This window comes from Xenopus laevis, chromosome 6L, assembly GCF_017654675.1.
Source record: "Xenopus laevis strain J_2021 chromosome 6L, Xenopus_laevis_v10.1, whole genome shotgun sequence".
Lineage (NCBI taxonomy): Eukaryota > Metazoa > Chordata > Amphibia > Anura > Pipidae > Xenopus > Xenopus laevis.
The window spans coordinates 160,557,866-160,580,025 of record NC_054381.1 but is presented as its reverse complement, the minus strand read 5'-3'; the positions used below and the strand labels follow the sequence as shown (position 1 = coordinate 160,580,025).

Here is a 22,160-nt window from a genome sequence, read left to right as displayed (position 1 = left end):
TCTGTGCCCCTATTTCCTCTATCTCCTGTCCAGGGGTGCTTCGACAATGAGGCGAGTTGAGGCTGTCGCCTCAGGCAGCAGCGCCCCACTAGGTACCAGGGGCAGCAAAAATGCTGCTCCTGGTACTTTAACAACGAATTTCCAGGGGAGGGGGGGCAGCAGGTGGCAGAGGGGCCAGGATCGCCCCTGCTCCTGTCTCCTTGCCCCTATTAGACCCCTACAACCAGCCCTGAAGGTGTGTGATAAAGCCTGACTGTGCTAAATTGGTATAAATGTCATTATTAATATGATTATTATAAAGAGAATAAATGTCTCTTCTGTTATGTAGACATGTGAGAAGGAGGAGATTTATATTGGCTCATGAGAATTATGGATATTCCCTAGTCTATAAAAGGAAGAACATCACAAGTTTTAAAAGAGTTGTACACCTGTGAGTTAACTGTCAGTATGATGCAGAGAGGGATATTCTGAGACAATTTGCAATTGGTTTTAATTTTTTATTATTTGTGGTTTTTAAGTTATTTAGCTTTTTAGTCTGCAGCTCTCCTGTTTGCAATTTCAGCAACCTGGTTGCTAGGGTCCAAATGACCCTGTATGAAACAAGAGAGGCCTGAATAGAAAGTTGAGTAATAAAAAGTAGCAAAAACAATACATTTGTAGTCTTACAGGGTATTTATTTTTAGGTGGGGTCAGTGACCCCCATTATAAAGCTGGAAAGTGTCAGAAAAAAATGTAAGTACAGTTCTGTGCTCCACCGAGGAGAAACGATTTGATGTTACCAGGTGAGTGGTGACACCCTTTAGACTATTGGGACTCCAATGAGCAGGACATCATGGCAGTGGACTGGGCAACTGTGGGTGAGTCTAACTCATGAAGGAAAATGTCTTGATGTTTCATTATGTGAGAGAAGCTCAGCCCCGGATTCAATGAAGCCAATGTCATCATATCACGTCTAGACTACTGTAACTCTCTTTTAATTGGCCTCCCCCTCCAGAGACTGTCACCTCTCCACTCCATAATGAACACTGCTGCGAGGCTCATACACCTCAGCAACCGCTCCTCCTCTGCCTCACCATTCTGTCAATCCCTGCACTGGCTTCCACTACTCTTCAGAATTAAATTCAAATTAATGACCCTGACATTCAAAGCACTTCATAACTCTGCCCCACCCTACATCTCTGAACTCATCTCTATATACTCACCCACTCGCTTACTACGCTCCTCTACTGACCTGCTACTCAACTCTTCTCTCATTACCTCCTCACATGCTCACCCCTCCTCTGGAACTCTCTCCCACGGTCTGTCCCACTTTCTCCCAACCTTTCTGCTTTCAAGAAATCTCTTAAAACGCACTTCTTTCAAGAAGCCTCCCCTCACTCTGCTTAACTACCAAACGCAACACCACATACAGTACCACTTTTCTCACCCACTTAATTCGATCTTGCCCACTCCCACACCTTGTGTATTACTCCCTTCCCTTTAGAGTGTAAGCTCTTTTGCATAGGGCCTTCCTCACCTTTTTGTACCGGTATTGATTGTGATGTATGTAACTCCATATGATCTATGTATATAATTCATGTGATTTAGTTGTATAATCACATTTACTTTACAGTTTCCACAGCTCCAAACCAATATCATTTGAGGAATCATATCCAGCCAATCATACACAATATCATTTATTACCTTTATGATCATAATTTTTCTCCCCATAGACTTGAACTTCACTGAGCCCGAGATTCTCCATGGAATGGGGAACAACCACACTGACATAATAACCAGCTCTTCCCTCACAGAGCACAGTGATGTCATTGATGTTTGAGATTTCCCTGATGGTTCCGCATCTGGTAATGACAAGAACTGGATCACAAATATGTCAGTTATTCCAAGTAATATTAGAGGAATGACTAATAGCAATGGGCGAATCCCCCCCCCGTTTTGCCGACAATTCGAGAAACGGCAAACATTTCCGAAAGTGCATTGAAGTCAATGGGCAACAATTTTTTTTGATGTCCAATCATTTTTTTCCATTGGAGTCTATGGGTGTCATTTTTACAGAAGATCACTGAGGTCAGCAAAAAAAAAATTCTGATAAATTATGACTTTTAAAACTCATATTTATGATTTTTAATCTCATAATTATGACTTTTAATCTAATAATTATTACTTTTAATCTCATAATTATGACTTTTAAACTCACAATAATGATTTTTTATCTCATAATTATGACTTTAAAAAGTCAAAATTATAACTTTTAATCTCATAATTATGATTTTTAATCTCATAATTATGATTTTGAGATTAAAAGTAAAGATTTGACTTTTTAAAGTCATAATTATGAGATTTAAAGTCACAATTATGAGATTAAAAATCATAATTTTGAATTTTAAAATCATAATTATGAGATTAAAAGTCATAATTATGAGTTTAAAAGACATAATTTCAACTTTTTAAAGTCATAATTATGAGTTTAAAAATCCTAATTATGAGTTTTAAAAGTCATAATTTATCACAATTTTTTTTATTTGCTGGCCCTAGTGCTCTTCTGTACAGTTGCTGCAAAATTTAGGAAATTTTTGCTCATCACTATTGACTTGTGTTAGATCTGGGATCCTCAACTTTTTTTTACCCGTGAGCCACATTCAAATGTAAAAAGAGTTGGAGAGCAACACCAGCATGAAAAAAAGTCCCTGGGGTTGCAAAACAAGTGATATGCTATTTGGTAGCACCTATGTGGACTGTTAGTCTATAGAAGGCTCTGTTTGGCCAAAACCTGGTTTTATGCAACCAAAACTTGCCTCCAAGCCTGCAATTCAAAAATAAGCATCTGCTTTGAGGCAACTGGGAGTCACATCTAAGGGGTTGGGGAGAAACTTTTTGTTCACGAGCCACTGGTTGGGGACTACTGTGTTAGAGCAATGAAACTCTCTAATTGTTTTGCCCCCGGTATAACCAATTGCACCAACAAATTCAAACAATGTGCCACAGGATCAGACTGCCGAATCATGATGGAGATTGCAACCGAAATTGGATAAAATGCCAATGCTCCCCCTTCGGGTAATACACTTATATATCCACTCCAATAACTCTAACTCTCAAATTTGAATTGTGAATTATCCAAACTCAATTTAAATTTCGAGATTTTTATACTCTGGTCCTTTAAGAACTCGAATTCGACTATTTGCCACCTAAAGCCTGCCGAATTACAGTTTAAGTCAATGGGAGAGGTCCAGAGATAAATTTGGTGATGTTTGAAGCCTTCCTTACATTAAGGGTCACTGCTCAGAGCCACTATTTTAGGTTTTATGGAAAGTACTTCTTGCAAAAGCAACGGACATTAATAGGAGCTGCAGTTGCCCTTACTCCCTTAAAAAGAAAATCTTCCTGGAACATATATACAGTAAACTTATTGAGGCTCATCTTCACTTTATGGATGATATGTTTGCTGGTAATTTGGGTTGGGTGTCTGGATAGATTCCAACAGTTAATAAAAGAAGCCAACCAGTGGCATCCATACATTAAGTTAACATGAAAAAGGGAATGATTTATTTTTTGGGATGTTAAGGTCACATTATAACTTGCCTATATAGAAAACCCACTGACAGAAATAACCTGCTGAATTCTGGAAGCTTCCATGACCCAAAGATGATGAAGGTCATCCCGAAGGGGCAGTTTTTCAGAGTGCCCAGCTAAGGGGCAGTTTTTTTTTAACTTCAGATAACCAGGAGTATATGAAAGCGAGAGTGAATCTAATGCATTCGTTTAAGGAGAAAGGTTACAATCTGAATAGGATAATGGAGAAAGTCAAAAAGATTTCAAGGACCGCACTGTTGGGTGACCTCGGTAAAGACAGGACACAAGCACATAGACCAATCTTTGTGAGCAAAAAAAGACATACTGTAATATGTACAGACAATATTCAGGTGAAACTACTCATGTCAATCCAGTTCAACTGTTTTTCTGCCCATAAATAGCTGGATGTAGGGGATACTTCACACTGTGCTGCCATTGACACCCAGATTGTCCTAGACACACAGACAGAGAAAAGGAACTCAAGGGGGAATTTGGGACTCACATTGGGTTGTTATTATCTGCTGAATCTCCAACACGGATCTCGGCTCCCATCAGGCCTTTGCTGTGCTCCTCCATCCTGTTGGCTATGACCACTTTTTGTACCATGTACCTCTTCCTAAGGTCCAGTTGCCACCAAGTCATGTTGTTAGTATTGGTGTGGGCACGGGGGTGAATAAAGAGATGAGTCATTTCAGCATCATCAACAGTTGCTCCTCCAGCTTATACAAGAAAGAGAAGAAAAATATGGAAAAAATGTTTTACACACTGTATCCAAAAATGCAAAAGCAAAAACAGACTGGGAAGTGTCAGTACTGAGTCTGCAATCACCATTTATTGGTGTTTATTACGGCATGTTTCAGGAGTTAGTCCCTTTTTCAAGTGATTCAATTAGAAACACTAGTCCACAAGTCCCCTCCCCCCTTAATTAACCACGTGATACGTTTGATTGACGGGACAAGTCCACCTTTCAAATCCACATGGAAAATGCAGTTCCAAAAAGAAAACAAGTGGACAAGGCTCTTAGAGACAATGCAACCAAAAGTGTTTCCTGTAATAAGTCTCTAACATACCCTTGTTTTATGCAGGTCACAGAAATAGAAAATTAAACTACAAACACGATTAATTAAAGGGGAGGGGACTTGTGGACTGCACGCTATTTAAAGGGGTTATCACTCTAAAAAGGGACAAGCTCCCAAAAGATGTTGTGATAAACAGCAATAAAAGATGATTGTAGACTCAGCACTTACAATCCCTGGTCTGTTTCTACTTTTGCATTTGTGGATCTCTATCCCAACTGTGGATGGTGTGTGTGTGTTACCTTTGTGTTGAGTTTATACACTGTATCCACAGGAACCAGAACAGAGAAACAGAATTGGGAACGTAATAATGTTATTTGGTCTGAAAATTTAATAATGATTAAATCATAAGACTATAAAATAGTGTGCTGAAGTTATAGGCTCCCAGAATAATCCTCTGAAAACTATAATCTACAAAAGGCATCAGCACCCATGTCTTGGGAAGAAGGTAAGTACTGTATTATCAAACAGTGCGATGTTGCACTAAAATAGACACACCCTTGTGATGAAATTGCACAATTATATAATGCATGTACTTATATAAACCAATAGGTTCTAAACCTAGGACTCAATAACAATGACTTTGGCTCTTAGATGGAACACTACTTTGAATTTACAAAGCCATTTTGGGATTTGCCTTTGTATCAGACTGCCTTAAAATTCCCAAACCCAAAACCTGGATTATGTCATGTAAAGAATGCCATTCATTTTAGCTGCATTGGGAAACAACTAAATTATAACCAAGTCACTTCCAGGAGGTCTTACCTTCCTCGTTTGCGTATTCCGTTCCAAAAACCTCCACTTCACAGAGTGAGAGATATTCTTCCCTCCCAGGAATAACCACACTCACATATCGACCCTCCATCCCATTACAGCACAAAGTGATGGTGTCTTGTGATATGCTAGTGACAGTTCCGCATCTGAGGGGGAGAGTAATTTATATCATTTATATTAGTATGACATCTTGCTTTTTATAATCTTTTACTCATATCCATACTAACTGGTTATATAGAGGATAATTTACCTCCTACTGTAATTTATAAGGATGCAAAAAGTCACACTGTGGGAGGGATGTGTTCCATTTGGCCCAGGGGTTTTATGGGCATTCCCTAGTCTATAAAAGGGAAGGGATGCCATAGTCCAGTCCCTTTGGAATCAACTGATTGGACTCCACTGTGAGGGTTGAAGTTGTTGGAAAGCCTGAGTGAGGAGCCCTAGATAGGACATAGATGTGGCACCTTAATGGAAATTGGGAAAGGGACATGAAGGTAAATAAAGGCTTGTTGTAAAGACAAAATCACTACTGTCAAAGCACATGCTAGGAATTTGAGATATAGTTAGTGGGTGCAAATGTAAACTCCATCAAGGAGAATAAATAAGGGGTGTTTTACAAGTGGGTAGGACCCAGGGAAGTGCAGCAGCAAACTGGGTGATGCTGGCATATTTGGGACAAAGAGATACCCTATTACCCTATACCCTATTAAAGGCCAAGGAAAGTTAAAATCACTGAGGGGTGCCATATGTTAATAATTGCTTACCTGATACCTGGGGACAGTGCTCTACAGTTCATGTTCTCTGGGCTGGTGCCGTTTTCTGTACCGGCCCAGGGTATCAGGTAAGAGATTATAATCATGGGGGGGGCATGTTTGCACCACTCCATAGTGGCTTAATTTACTTATATGGAATTCTCTATCTTGGTTCCAAAAACCTCCTCGCCAAATCTGGAATCAAGGGAACACTTTAACCTGGAATGGGAAACAACACCATAGCCAGAGGATTTCCAAACAGTACAGGATTTCCAAGACATAGGAGAAACTAATCCTCTGGACACCTACACTATATATTTTTATATACATATTTTTTTGAGTTTAGTTTTGTCTTTTATTTAATTATTCCTCCTGTGGCATAGTGTCTAGGAAAACACTAGAGAGACACTAGAGAGTCAGTATATATCTCCCAAAGTGCTCTATGTGACCCAGCATATGAGGATAATAAAAAGGGTGGTGTGTAATCAGGCTCTGGGGACATGCAGGACTGTGCAGATTGTTTTGCCTCCGTTGGGCTGCCCATCCAAACACAGAGGTAGAGACTGATTTACCCAGGTTACATCCTCTGCTGCTGGCACTAGTCAGCTGCTGGAGGTCAACTTACCGACCAGCTCAGTGCTGAGGGATTCCCTGCAGTCTAGCAAGTAGCGTGGCTTGGGGTGATCCTACACCACCCATTGGGTCACTCTGATGAGTGCCGAAGAGGTTGCAAGCAATGGTGTTCCCCTTAGGCTGGAGATGCCTCCATGTGGGTTGAAGGAGAAACCCCACACAGTCTCGCTATCCTCATCCCCAGTTTAAGGTGTTGATGAGCTGCCCCAATGTATTCCCATAGCTATGCTTCAGTTCTGTGTTGCAACTCATCTGCCTGGGGAAAAGAGTAATACTGAGATCCTGCCCACCTTCTATACTCAGGTCCAGAGGTGGTTTATTCCCCAATTCGAGCAGGAAATGTTGCATGCGACAAAAGGTACAACCTGCTGGTGGCCCTCCACCGTGGCTTACTGACCAATGTGCCTTGCTTTGCACTAGTTCTCAACCTCGTGGTGCAGTGCTTTCTGAAGGTCTACCCAGGGTATGCACCACTTTTCCTGCCCCCCACCACTAGGGAGCAACAGGCCAGGGCAGCAGCAGCCAAACTCATCAGCAACAGCAGCTAGAAAATATGATGGATAACTATATCTGCACAGACTGTGACCCCATGGATTTCTGGGTGTTGAGACTTGACTGGCTCAACGACAGAGTAGCTTGAGGCTTGATTACAGAGTAGTGACCTCTCCTTACATATGTACCATCCTCTCCCCAATGTTGCCTCATCTTCCTACAATCCTACTCACCAGTTTAGCCTACTTATCCCCCCCCCCGGGTAATATCTGTGCCGTTGCCAACTGTAAAGGCCATCTGGAAAACTGGACAAAAGTACAGGGGTGCGCCTGCCATGAGGCAAGGTGAGAAGTTATTGTAACTTTTTGAGCTGAATTTCTGGGGTTTGAACTGGATGTTCAGCTCTTCCGATGCAAGAATACAATTGCGCAGTGGGGGGGTTTCATTACAGTATCTGCCTCAGGTCGGCTTAGAGGCCTGAATTAAATAAGTAATACTGTATGTAATTGTTATCTTGGTGGTGTCTAGTTTTCATCCAAGCTGAGTCCTACTCCCTGCTCTACAGTTTGCTGCTACACCTGCATTTATGTCAATAACAGTTGTTTAAAAGAGTGCTCAATTTCATTTAAACTGTTGTCATCTGGCCTAGTTCTACTAAATACAATCGAATTTCTTCAATGTGTTTGCAGTAACAGTCTCTTCAACGAACGCAGAGGCATCATACAGTATAACCTCACTTTTATGTTTTCCCAGGGAACACAAGAAATCTTCTAGCAAGAAGCCATGAAGAAACGATGTCATGTCCGGGAAACTGTCATTTCCTTGGACCTTGAAGTGGGGTTCCACTGTATTTGTACTGGAGGTTTTCATATGCGTGGGCAGTGTGAAAAAAACACGGAACAGAATTTGATGACTACTTTATTCAATAGCAGATCTGTAAAAACGGATGTGCGTATTCAGAAATAAAATGCCCAGACTAGAACTTTTTCAGTCTTTTTGAGTCCCATAAGCTTTGCCACCTGATCAAATTCCAACACAGGGTGGGATAAGTCAGTTGCCCCATGGGGACACAAGGGGGCTCATTTATCAAAACTGGGCAAATTCGCCCATGGGCAGTTACCTATAGCAACCAATCAATGATTAGCTTTTTAAAGCCAGCTGCAAGTAGAAAAATGAATGCAGCAATTTGATTAGTTGCCATGGGTTACTGCCCAGTGTTGATCAATGACCCCCAATGGGTGCAGGAATTGAATACATAGATAATGGAGTGACTGGGCAGGTAGGTGAGCCACAAATTCGGGCTCAGTATCCTTTGCAATATCTGGAGTGATATTAAATGTTGTAACATCAAAAACAAGTGACTCTCACATCATTGCATTGAGTACAAGATAATCAGATATCTAATTTCGATTATCTACTGAAAATATTCCCCATACTTCCCTTCCTTACAGATGATGGATTACCTGAAATTCCTATTACATAAATGTATAATGTGTATTGTACAACTGCAAGTCCTGTGTTACTCACTCAAATGATGTCACTGCCAGATCAACAGGCCCGAGCTGAAGGGGAACAATGGCAGCACCTGCCCTGTACTTGACTACACACTGCTGTCACTGCTTTATGTTATTACTTAGTAACTTTTATTTTTTTCATTATATATATATATATATATATATATATATATATATATATATATATATATATATATATATATATATATATATATATATATATATATATATATTGTTTGTCATGTTGTGCTGCAAAAAAGTTAAAGTGTCTATAATGTCCTCTTTGTAAAGTCTAATCATTTCCCCTCTCAAGTGCCTTTTTTCCCCCAGAGAAAACAACCCCAACCTTGTCAGTCTCCCCTCATAATTTAACTCTTCCCTCCCTCTAACCAGTTTAGTTGCACTTAGTCTCTGCACTCTCTCCAGCTCATTTATATCCCTCTTAAGGACTGGAGTCCAAAACTGCCCCCATACTCCAGATGAGGCCTCACCAGGGACCTATAAAGAGACACAATTATGTTTCATCCCTTGAGTTAATGCCCTTTTTTATACAAGAACTTCATTTGCTTTAGTAGCCACAGAATGACACTGCCCAGAATTAGACAACGTGTTATCTACAAAAACCCCAAGATCCTTCTCATTTAAGGAAACTCCCAACACACTGCCATTTAGTGTAGAACTTGCATTTATATTATTTTTGCCAAAGTGCATAACCTGCATTTATCAACATTGAACCTCATTTTCCAGTTTGCTGCCCAGTTTTCCAGTTTAGACAAATCACTGTGCAAAGTGGCAGCATCCTGCATGGAACCTATAGTTCTGCACAATTTAGTCTCATCTGCACAAATAGAAACAGTACTTTCAATGGCACCTCCAGGTCATTAATAAACAAGTTGAAAAGCAAGGGACCTAGTACAGAGCCCTGCGGTACTCCACTAACAACACTGGTCCAATTAGAAAATGTTCCATTTACCACCACTCTTTGTAGTCTATCTTTTAGCCAGTTCTCTATCCAGGTACAAATACTATGGGGCCCATTTAATAAGAATCAAATTTAGTTTTTTCCACAAATCTCGAAAATGTTGTGTTTTTCCTATATTTCTAAAAAGCTCTAATAATTCGAAATATAATAAGTTTAAACAGCACAAAAACAATGTAAAAGTTATTGAGGTGCTATAGAAGTCAGGTGGAGCTGCGTTGATCCTATTGGACTGCTGTATTGGAGAATTCAACCGCTAACTAAAACCCTACCCTACGTAGAGACACAAAGAGCCAAAAGATGGCTGCGGTGAACTGAGATCCTTGAATCTGCACCGAGGGGTAAGTAAAAAGTTAGGGGCATTTCCCAGGGGGGGGCAGCTAGGCTGGGGGTCTATGTAGGGTAGGGTAGGGGGGTAGGGTTTTTTTTAGTTAAAATCAATTTGGACCTTTAGAGGTTTTCAGATATTTTTTCCGCTAGGAATTGTCTTATATATTTGTCTTTATATAGATCTTTTAATAAATTCAATGACGTGTGTGGTTTTAGAGTTTGTGAGTTTAGTCGAGGTTTCAAAAATCTCTAAAACCACTAAAATCTGATTTTCAATAAATAAAACTCCCAAGTCAACATTCCTTAATTTATCCTTCAATAAATAAAACTCCCAAGTCAACATTCCTCAATTTATCCTTCAGTACTATATAAAAAAGCTTTAGCAAAGTCCAAGAAGATCACATCCAGTGCCATCCCAGAGTCAAGGTTCCAGCTCACCTACTCATAAAAAAGGCAATTAAATTAGTTTGGTAATATCCATTGCACATAAAACTATGCTGGCACAAACTCATAGTATTATTATGCAATAAAGTCAAGTATCTTATCCATTATGACTATGAAGATTTTCATTCATCCAGGTCATGGTATATCTAGTATAGGTCAATCTAAAAACAACTGGACTTGCTGAGTAATCATTGAAGACGTTTCAATGTGCCATTGTGATTGGATTAGTGGAAGAGTTTAAATGCCGAAAACTTCCCACACCAGTCAGTTGAACTGAAGAAGCTGCTCGGATGAGTAGTGAAACTCATTGATTACTCAGCAAGTCCATTTGTTTTTAGATTGACCTATACTAGATATATCTTATCCATTAATACCCCATATGAAAAGCTTTCCTATCACAGACATCAGAATAACCACCCTACGGTTTTGAGACTGAGCCTGGGATCCTTCTTATATATAAATATTAGAAATTCATCAGTCTCTTGGCACCATGCCAGACCTCAATGAATCCTGAAAACTCAAGAGGTTTGGAAATCACAAAGCTAAGCTCGTTTAGTACCCTTGGATGAATACCATGCATTTCTGGACCTTTGTTTCCCTTTAAATATTCAATGTAGTCTCTTTTGAATTCCCTCTTGTATGAACCATACATCAGTAGTTGTAGCACAGTGGATAGGAGGTCCTCTAACAATGTAGGGCATGTATGTATAGTATTACTGAGTGAATTCTGTGAATTTTACCATTCTGGCCGATATTGATGCTGGTTTGTGAATTTTGACATGAAGCAAAACGTGGCAGATACACTCATTACTAACTGGCACGCAAGATTTTGTGAGCGTTATAGTTTAGCTTAAGTCCTTTATTCCCTTGAGGCTCAGCCAAGAGAGAGTCTCATAAAGTAATGCTGTACCTGTAGAGTAGCAGGATCTTACAATACCCTCTATTGCAAATTCCTTTAACCTACTCGCACTTACTGAAACCTGGCTTTCTCCTACTGACACCGCCTCACCTGCTGCCCTGTCCTATGGGGGCCTACACCTTACTCATACTCCCAGACCTGGTAACAGACCTGGAGGTGGGGTAGGTTTGCTTCTCTCTCCCCGCTGTACTTTTAAAGTTCTTCCACCTGTTCCCTCTTTATCATTCTCCTCATTTGAGGCTCACTGCATTAGGCTCTTTTCTCCGGTTTCACTCTGCATTGCTGTTATATATCGACCACCAGGACCAACTGCACAATTTCTGGACAACTTTGCTGCCTGGCTTCCTTACTTTCTTTCATCTAACATACCATCCATCATATTAGGTGACTTTAATATACCCGTTAACAACATTAACAACTCTTCTGTCTCTAAACTTCTTTCACTAACCTCCTCCCTAGGCTTATCTTTGTGCTCAGACTCCCCCTCTCACTCCAATGGTAATGCTCTGGATCTCATATTTACCAGACTCTGTTCAACCACCAATTTTACTAACTCACCATTTCCCCTCTCTGATCACAATATGCTCACATTTCAACTCTCACTAATTCCCTCCTCACCCCCTGCTATTCCCCAAACACGTACTTACCGTGACTTGCAAGCTATAGACGTGTCACATCTCTCTTCTTCCTTTGACTCTCTTCACTCTAATATCTCAGCCATCTCATGTCCTAATGTGGCTACCTCTGTCTACTATAGTACTCTCACCACTGCCCTAAATGAGCTTGCTCCTATAAAAACTAAACGTTCTAGACCCAAACCACTTCAACCTTGGCATACTGCTCATACAAAAGCGCTCCAAAGACACTCACGTGCACTTGAGCGTCGCTGGCGCAAATCCCGTTCAGAATCAGACTTTTGGAGCTACAAATCTGCCCTGCGCTCCTTTAACACCAGCCTCTTCCAAGCCAAACAAACATACTTTACTTCACTCATTAACTCCCTTTCTAAAAAACCAGCACAACTTTTCTCCACCTTTAACACTCTCCTTTCCCCTTCTCCACCCCCTCCATGCACATCTGTCTCTGCTCAAGATATTGCTGAGCACTTCAAAAACAAAATTGACACTATCAGAAGGGACATTACACTACTCAACCCCCCTAGACTTCCACCACCCTCCCTCCACACTCCTCAGTCCCTCCTGTGCTCCTTCACCCCTGTCACTGATGAGGAAGTCTCAAAGCTTCTGGCCTCTTCTCACCTTACCACCTGCCCGCTTGATCCAATTCCCTCAAAACTTCTCCGCAATACCAATCCTTGTCTAATCAAAGCCTTAACTCACCTATTTAATCTTTCCCTCTCAACTGGACTGTTTCCTTCTCAACTAAAACATGCTCTTGTCACCCCCATTCTGAAAAAACCCTCTCTTGATCCCTCCAATCTTGACAACCTCCGACCTATCTCTCTGCTACCTTTCATCTCTAAACTACTTGAGCGCCTAGTCTACAACCGACTTACCTCATTCCTCTCTGACAATAACCTGCTGGACCCCCTACAATCTGGTTTTAAGCCACAACACTCCACGGAAACTGCCCTGACTCGACTGACTAATGACCTTTTAACCGCTAAAGCCAACAATCACTTCTCACTACTAATACTGCTTGATCTCTCAGCCGCATTTGACACTGTAGATCACCCTCTCCTCCTCCAGTCCCTCCAGTCACTTGGCCTTCGTGACACAGCCCTGTCCTGGTTCTCTTCTTACATCACCAATCGTTCCTTCAGTGTCTCCTACAATGGAGTAGCATCTTCTCCCCTACCTCTTTCTGTTGGAGTTCCCCAAGGCTCTGTCCTGGGACCATTACTATTCTCCCTCTATACTTCCTCCCTTGGCAAATTAATAAATTCTTATGGTTTCCACTACCACCTCTATGCTGATGATACTCAGATCTATCTCTCATCTCCTGATCTCAACCCAGAACTCCTAACTCGCGTCTCCTCCTGCCTGTCCGCTATCTCTACCTGGATGTCACAACGCTACCTTAAATTAAACCTCTCTAAAACTGAAATGGTTCTCTTTCCTCCAACTAACACCAGTAGCATCCCCGAAGTATCCATCATAGTTAACAATTCCACTATCACCCCATCTCCCCAGGCCCGGTGCCTTGGGGTTATCCTAGATTCTGCCCTGTCATTCACTCCTCATATCCAGTCACTTATTAAATCTTGTCACTTCCACCTAAGGAACATATCCAAAATACGATCATTTATCACCCAAGACGCTGCCAAAATTCTTATTCACTCTCTCATCATATCGCGTCTAGACTACTGTAACTCTCTTTTAATTGGCCTCCCCCTCCAGAGACTGTCACCTCTCCAGTCCATAATGAACACTGCTGCGAGGCTCATACACCTCAGCAACCGCTCCTCCTCTGCCTCGCCATTCTGTCAATCCCTGCACTGGCTTCCATTACCTTTCAGAATCAAATTCAAATTAATGACACTGACTTTCAAAGCACTTCAAAACTCTGCCCCACCCTACATCTCTGAACTCATCTCTATATACTCACCCACTCGCTTACTACGCTCTTCTACTGACCTGCTACTCAACTCTTCTCTCATTACCTCCTCACATGCTCGCATTCAAGACTTTGCAAGGGCTGCACCCCTCCTCTGGAACGCTCTCCCACGGTCTGTCCGACTTTCTCCCAACCTTTCTACTTTCAAGAAATCTCTGAAAACGCACTTCTTTCGAGAAGCCTACCCTCACTCTGCTTAACTACCAAACGCAATACCACATTTCTCACCCACTTAATTCGATCTTGCCCACTCCCACACCTTGTGTATTACTCCCTTCCCTTTAGACTGTATGCCTATGCATAGGGCCTTCCTCACCTTTTTGTACCTGTATTGACTGTGATGTTTGTTACTCCATATATTCTATGTATGTAATTCATGTGATGTTGTTGTATAATCACATTTACTTTACAGTGCTACGCAATATGTTAGCGCTATATAAATACATGTTAATAATAATAAAATAATAATTGTTATAGTACCGTTCAGTTCAAGGACAGCCAGTACTAAGATCAGAAACAAAGGTAATAAATATCCAGAGATAGCCCACATAGAAAAACAATAAAGAAGTGTATTAAACTCACATTGGGTTGTTGTCATTTGCTGAATCTCCAACACGAATCTCAGCCCCTAACAGGCGCTCCCTGTGTGAATCCATTCTGTTCACTAAGACCACTGTGTCCACCTTGTATCTCACCATCAGGTCCAGGCGCCACCATGCTGGATTATCATTTTTAGTGTGAGAACATGAGCCTTGAGAGAAGTCTGTGTATTTTACACCATCAATGGCCAACTGAGCCCCCTGTGAAATCCAATCAGAGCTTTGTGTGGCTTTTCCCAGTTTTGCCAGATTCACTGCAAGAACATACAATAGAGCTGTTAGAGTGGCACCTGACTCTTGTCTCTAATTACAACCTGTCTTAGAGTGACTGTTACCAGTTACACACCTCACATTTTTTGAATTTTCCACAAAACAAGAAATTGAGTTAAGGTTATGCCCTGATCAGCCCCCAGTCATGCCCAGTTATATGTTGTAGAATTATTGCTGATCGTAAATCATGATTTGGGATGTGGCTTGTCTCATAATGGGAAATTATTTAATAGTCATATGAAACAATTTGGGAACTACAAAGGGTTTACAGCACTCCCAATTATAATAAAACCGCCTTTACTCAGGGGAAAGCCCTCGCAGGGAGGTGGAGGCAGGGTGTAGTGTGACTGTAACCGTGTGCCAATGCACGAGAGATGGGCGCCAGTGGTTTTATTTTGCTCAACCACAAAGTGAGTTTATTGACCAAAACCAGAATTCACATGGGAGTATAGAACATGAGTTAAAACATAGATCAACCAAAAGAACAATGTACACACACAACACCAAGTATAGAATGAACCCCTGCAGGCCAGGGAATATACAGCAACAGCATAGGCAATATACTCCCAACTTTCAGGATCACCCTAAGTGGAACCCAGAAGACTATGTACCTCCCTGGGTCTAACACTAAGTCCCTACTATGGGGTCAGTAATACCCGGGACCTTAATCCCTCTAATATCCTCGTAGGAGCCTTGAACTGCTTAACTACATAGCCTATCTATCACTCCTAGAGTATAACTATCACTTTACTATACTCAAACTGGGTTCCATTACCTTGTCTGGAGGCCAAGAAAAATACAGGAGCGACATATGCGGAGGATTGTGAGAATGGTTACAGATAACCCAAAGATCACCTCCAAAGACCTGCAAGAACATCTTGCTGCAGATGGTGTATCTGTACATAATTCTACAATTTAGAGCAATTTGCACAAAGAACATGTGTATGGCAGGGGGATGAGAAAAAAGCCCTTTCTGCACTCACACAAACACACTCGCTTGTTGTATGGAAAAGCTCATTTAGACAAGACACAAGTCATTTTGGAACAAAATGAGACAAAAATATTATTATTTGGTCAAAAATTTAGTTATTTGGTCATAACAAAAAACGCTTTGCATGGTGGAAGAAGAACACCACATTCCAAGAAAAACACCTGCTCCCTACTGTCAAATTTTGTGGAGGTTCCATCATGCTGTGTGGCTAGTTCAGGGGCTGTGTGGCTAGTTCAGGGACAACTGGGGCCCTTGTTAAAGTCAAGGGTCAGATGAATTCAACCCAATATCAACAAATTCTTCCGGATAATGTTCAAGCATTAGTCACAAAGTTGAAGTTCCGCTGCAGGGGTTGGATATTCCAACAAGACAATGACCCTAAACTCACTTGGAAATCTACAAAGACATTTATGCAGAGGGACAAGTCCAATATTCTGGAGTCCCCCGACTTGAATATCATGGAAAATCTATGGGATGATCTGAAGCAGACTGTCCATGCTCGGCAACCATCACATTTAACTGAACTGGAGAGATTTTGTTGGACGAATGGCCACATCCAGAATCCAGACACTCATCAAAGGCTATAGGAGGCGTCTAGAGGCTGTTACATTTGCAAAAGTAGCTCAACTAAGAGTGGCCATACACGGGCCGATAAAAGCTGCAGACAGACCGAGTCGGCAGCTTATTGGCCCGTATATGGGGCCCTCCGACGGGCTTCCCTGATCGATATCTGCCCAAAATTCGGCTAGATGTTGAGCGGACGGGACTAAAAATCCCGTCGGATCACGGCCAAATCTGTTCTTTAATGCGGTCCCGTGATTTGACCGTTACCCATCATTAGGATTTGAACGTTGGGCCCTAGGTTCCATGATCGGATCAGCCCGATATTGCCCACCTAAAGGTGGGCAAGCAGATCTCTCCGTCTATGGCCACCTTAGGTATTGATGTAATATCTCTGTTGGGGAGCCCAAATTTATGTACCTGTTGAATTTTGTTATAATGCATATTGTATATTTTCTGTTAATCCAATAAACTTTGTCACTGCTGAAATACTTCGGTTTCCATAAGGCATGTTATATAGTAAAAAGAAGTTGCTACTTTGAAACCTTAGCCAATGATAAACAAAACTCTAAAGAATTAAGAGGGGTTCCCAAACTTTTTCATATGACTGTATATTCAACTGTTATTACTTCATTAGATGGCTGTGAGGCAGAAACCACCCTTCAAAAAAACTTGCATTGCTTCGAAATTCGACCCTTGATAAATCTGCCCCTAAGTGTTACAAAATTGTAACAGTTCAGAGTCAGCGCCTGAATTACTGAGCTGCCAGACTCAAACACCAGAGACACCGACATTCAACTTTACACTTAGATTTTGGAAAAACTGTAAAAAATAAAAAATGGAAATAATTGAAAAAAGTCTTTATTTCTGGAAAACAACTCAACTGAAAAAAGATGAACATTCCCTATAATTAAAACATATCAATTTTTTGGGATAGATAATAGTTGAATTGTATCACATGCAGAACTGCTAGTAGGACCAACCTTTCTGCTCCACATAAACCTCCACCTCGCAGAGTGTGAGATATTCTTCTCTCCCCGGAATAACCACAGTGATGTATCGACCCAATATTCCCTTACAGGACACAGTGATGGAGGCTTTGGAGATGTCAGTGACGTTACCACACCTGAGACAGAACATGAAAATGTAATATGGCTCGACTCTGTTTCTTATATATTATACAAAAGTGTAAATGTAATATTCTCATGTCTTGTTACAATTGTACTTTAGTGATAATTTCTCCATGAAAGTGGCGTATATGGTCACCCTTTTTCTCCAATGACCCCAGGTGTCCACAGACCCCAGGTCCCACACTTTTGGGTTCGCAACGCTTTAAACAGGTAATTCAAAGGGAAAAAAATCCTCACCAAATTGGGCGAGTGATCCGGGTGCGTAGCCCCAAACCCATAGTTAAGGTGGGCTGTACTTGAAGATAAGAAATCGGCAAACACTCCGTGTGTCCACTCGTGTAAAATCAAAGGTTTTATTTCAGCAGGTAAAAAACATACACATGTTCTTAACCTGCTGAATAGTGATAAATTTTCCTGGCTGGAATTTGTGGCGAATTTCCGTGTTTTGCCGCCAGCGAATAAATTAGAGAACCTGCATCCAAAAAGTCGATCGTGTCAAAATCGTGGTGCGTCAACTATATTCGTGCGCCCATGTACTTTAATGCCAGTGTCAAAATTGACGCAATCGACTTTTCAGACGCGCATCCAAAATTGAAGCGGGCGTCAATTTTTGAGTTTCACGCATTTTTCACCATTTCGCGAATTTTGCAAAAACTGGAGAAATTCGCCTATCACTACTGCTGAAATAAAACCTTTGATTTTCTACGAGTGGACACACGGAGTGTTTGCCGATTTCTTATCTTCAAGCGCATCAAAATGTTTTTATCAGCAGTGTAACTTGGCATTAGAGGACCTGGTCTGTTGCAATATGTGATGTAATGTGGGGGGAAGTGATTTATTACAACAAGAAAAACAGGGCTGTCCTGACTCAGAGGAATCCCCCGGGCGAAAAGAATTAGTTAAAAAACATTGTCTGTATTAGTCAAATTTTAAAAATATATCCTAACATCTCCATGGGCCCTACGCGTTTCGTACCCCAAAGGTACTTAATCATGGGCTGAGATGTCACCCAACAGGAAATAAGGTTTTACATAAAAAACAACTAGTGATGGGCTAATTTATTCACAGCGAATTTGTGCATTTCGCGCCGGCGAATACATTCGCAGAATTGACGCAAAAATTCGCTGGTGAATTTCGCCGGCGTCAGAATATTCTGTCGCCAGCATCGGAAATTGTTGCAGGCGTCAAAAATATTTTGACGTCGGCGTCAAATTTCGCGTTTTGTGAATTTTTTTCGCCATTTCGCGAATTTGACAAATTTTTCGCCAAAGCGAAACGGGAGAAATTCGCCCATCACTAAAAACAACCAATCAAAAAACAAGAAAGAAAAAAAAGGAAACATTTTTCTTAAAGAGACAGTATTGCATACAAGTCTAGAAGGAGCAAAATCAAAATATACAAAAAATCAGGAAAGATACATTATAAAACCATTTTAAGAGAACAAAGTATACATGTGAATGATCATAACGAGAAAGTGCACAAAAGATATATTATTTTATTTAAGTTAACATTAAAATTCAGTTACAAACAACCCCACCAGGCCCACCTTACGCGTTTCGCACCCTCCGGCGCTTAGTCACCTATGACTAAGCGCCGGAGGGTGCAAAACGCGTAAGGTGGGCCTGGTGGGGTTGTTTGTAACTGAATTTTAATGTTAACTTAAATAAAATAACATTTTTTATGGAAAAACAAAGCCTTGGGACAGTTATCTTTTGATAAAGGAATCTCTTATATGGTATCGACTGAGAACTGGGGCGAGTCCCTTGGGCTTAATTTAATGGAAATCAGATGTGGACTCCCAATTGATGTATAATACACAAAAGATATATGTCTATTTGTCTATTCTGGTTTAATCTGAAGCTGGAGGTCTGGGGCTGGTGCACCTGGACCACATGATCTACTGAGATATTTACATTCATGTTCTGGATCACCTTCTTTTCTTTTTTTGAGAAGTGATTTATTACCACAAACCAATTAAATTATAACCCTGTTCTGGTGATATGTTCTATCTCCAAATCCAATGCTTAGGGTTTGACTTGATGCCATTAGTTAAACCTGAGAACCTTCCATCTAATGGGATCTAAGGGATATAAGTCATTGGGAGACAAAACATCATGTCTGATATTGTCCATGAGAAGAATTAAGTGCAAGCTGTGCGCCATCACTGGCATTAATAAAAGGTACTTGTGCCCATACGTGCGTCTAACTCGTGCAGCGAGCGCCAGTGCATCTTCCCAGCCTCCTCTGTTGAACTTTGGGCAATGACACTAATGCGAGTGAACCCTGGACTTATTGCCAGTCTGGATATGGCAGTAGCTCCAGGGTCCCATTAGCAGATTGTATCTGTAGTTTATACTGATTTGTGCCACACTGAAATCAATATCTGGGACTCACACTGTGTTGTTATTTTCTGTTGCATTTCCAATATGAACTTCAGCTCCCAACAGGCGGTCACTGTGGTCATCCATCCTATTCACAATAAGCACAGTCGCAATCTTGTAGTTCTCTTTCAGGTCCAGCCGCCACCATGCCGGATTGTTCTTCTCAGTGTGGGAACATGAAGCATGGAAGTAATTTGTGTTTTTCACGCCATCAATGGCCAATCTAGCGCCCCTATCCACCCAATCAGAGCTTTGTGTGGCTTCTCCTAGTCTTGCCACGTTAACTGCAGAAACAATAAACAATATTAAAGCAATATCAAAACCGCACCCAGCCATTAGTTTCACACTTGCCCTTTTTTGAGAAAACTCTATTGGGCAAACCTTATGGAAAAGAATGCTGAGGACAGATCTCACAACTCTTTGAATAGAATGCTTGGAGGTATATGTATAAAAGAAAGCGAAAGCAATAAGCACAGAAGGCACAATTAATTATTATATTATTATTATTATTGTTATATATTATTATATTATTATAATCATAATGAAATGACTTAATTTGTCCCAATACAAGTGAAGGCAATTACATTATATTTCTCATATAAGAATGCTCCCTAAGCTGACAAGAAAACACAAGCCTTGTAACGAGACCCTGACTCAGTAGTGTAACTACCCCCCAGGGACTCGGTTGTAGGCCCTGCACTACACCCTGTAAATAGCTGGCTCTAATATAGTCCCACCACACATCTTCAACCTCTATCTACTGAGCTGAGTAGGACTTTACTTCTTTATGCCTTCCAAGTGCATGGCACTCTTTGGACACTAGGGAGGGGTGGGGTAAGATGAACTGGAATAAAGTTTGGTTTTTGGTGGGGCCTTACCAACACAGTTAGTAGAGGCTATATAGAGGCTATAAAATAGCCAATCACAAGTCTTATTTTGCACTACCAGGGGTGTTTTCATACTTGTGTTGCTCCTCAACTCTTTTTACATTTGAATGTGGCTCACAGGTAAAAAAAGGTTGGGGACCCCTGGTCTATTGTATTCAGCTGGTCTTAACTTATCATTGCTTAATATAGTCCAAATTAGTGTTAAGAATTTATTGCTTGGTTTTAATGGGGGGGGGGGTTTATACATTTTTTTTAAAAATTGGAGGAGATTTAAAACTAGGCATGGGGGGGAGGGTGCAGTGAGTAATTCTGGGGAAGACAGGTTAGATGAGAGTGGGCGAAGGAAGGGAAAATGGGGGAGGATGTTTGGTCAGGGGGTACTGTTAAGGATAAGGAGGAGCACATGTATGTTTGCAAATGCACCGAGTCTGACTGGTAAAATGGGAGAGCTGGAGCTGCTGGTGCAGGAGGGAAAATATGATGTGATTGGCTGAAACATGGCTAAATGAGTCACATGACTGGGCAGTTAATATCAGGGGCTATACTTTGTTTCGGAGGGACAGAGGCAATAGAAAACAAGTGTGTCGGCTCCATCGTGTGGTCAGGCAGATTGAAATACATCAACAGAATAATATTAACACACATTGCTCTGTGTCAGTAAATGGATTTTGAGTCTTTATAGAGTTCACACTCTAAGTAAACCAATTCAATCAACATCTGATGTGCATATGATCTGAATATGTTCTGTAAGTAGAATTTAATCCACATGGGGCCTGGTGTGCCACAGAACTTCACTATCTGGGCTATTTGTTCTCTTCATAGGCTGGTGGTAAAATAAAGTACTGTAGGGGTCCATAGGATTAAGTTCCCCTAAAATCCCACATGGTTGGAAATTCCCTGGTGCGGCCAGCTAAGCAATGGGCATAAATTGGATATTGGAGGAGGAGTGAGCGCTTTTACCCAGTGCAGTCGGCCCTGGGAGATTCCAGATTTGGTCAGAAAGTGTCACTGTTGCACAATTTCTTTATAAAGCTGAGCTGCCATGTGCTCAGTCTCTTTCTATTTTCACTTCAGCTGGGGGAATGTGGGTTGAGCAGGATGAAACTGCCCAAGGGATGGTGAGGCCCTTGGAGGGCATGGAGTATGGGCAATATTCCCTCTAGTTCCTTCTCCGCTATGTGCACAAAAAAAAATTATGTATGTGGAAAGATCTGAATAAATAATAATGCCTAGATATTTTAATCTTTGGACCCGTTCAAGGCCCTGAGTAGTGGGGGGATG

The 22,160-nt window shown here is 41.2% G+C and overlaps 1 protein-coding gene across 1 annotated transcript in view; it reads right to left on the bottom strand.

The window, feature by feature from the left end:
• Window positions 1-22,160, bottom strand: part of LOC108719450 — a 128,382-nt gene that overhangs the window by 89,571 nt on the left and 16,651 nt on the right. Inside the window, exons 5-10 of the mRNA XM_041566682.1 lie at window positions 20,006-20,276; window positions 17,465-17,607; window positions 14,643-14,913; window positions 5,412-5,566; window positions 4,073-4,289; window positions 1,684-1,841 (exon numbers count right to left, since the gene is read on the bottom strand). Of these exons, the coding sequence (XP_041422616.1) occupies window positions 1,684-1,841; window positions 4,073-4,289; window positions 5,412-5,566; window positions 14,643-14,913; window positions 17,465-17,607; window positions 20,006-20,276 (1,215 nt within the window). The remainder of the gene's footprint in view (window positions 1-1,683; window positions 1,842-4,072; window positions 4,290-5,411; window positions 5,567-14,642; window positions 14,914-17,464; window positions 17,608-20,005; window positions 20,277-22,160) is intronic.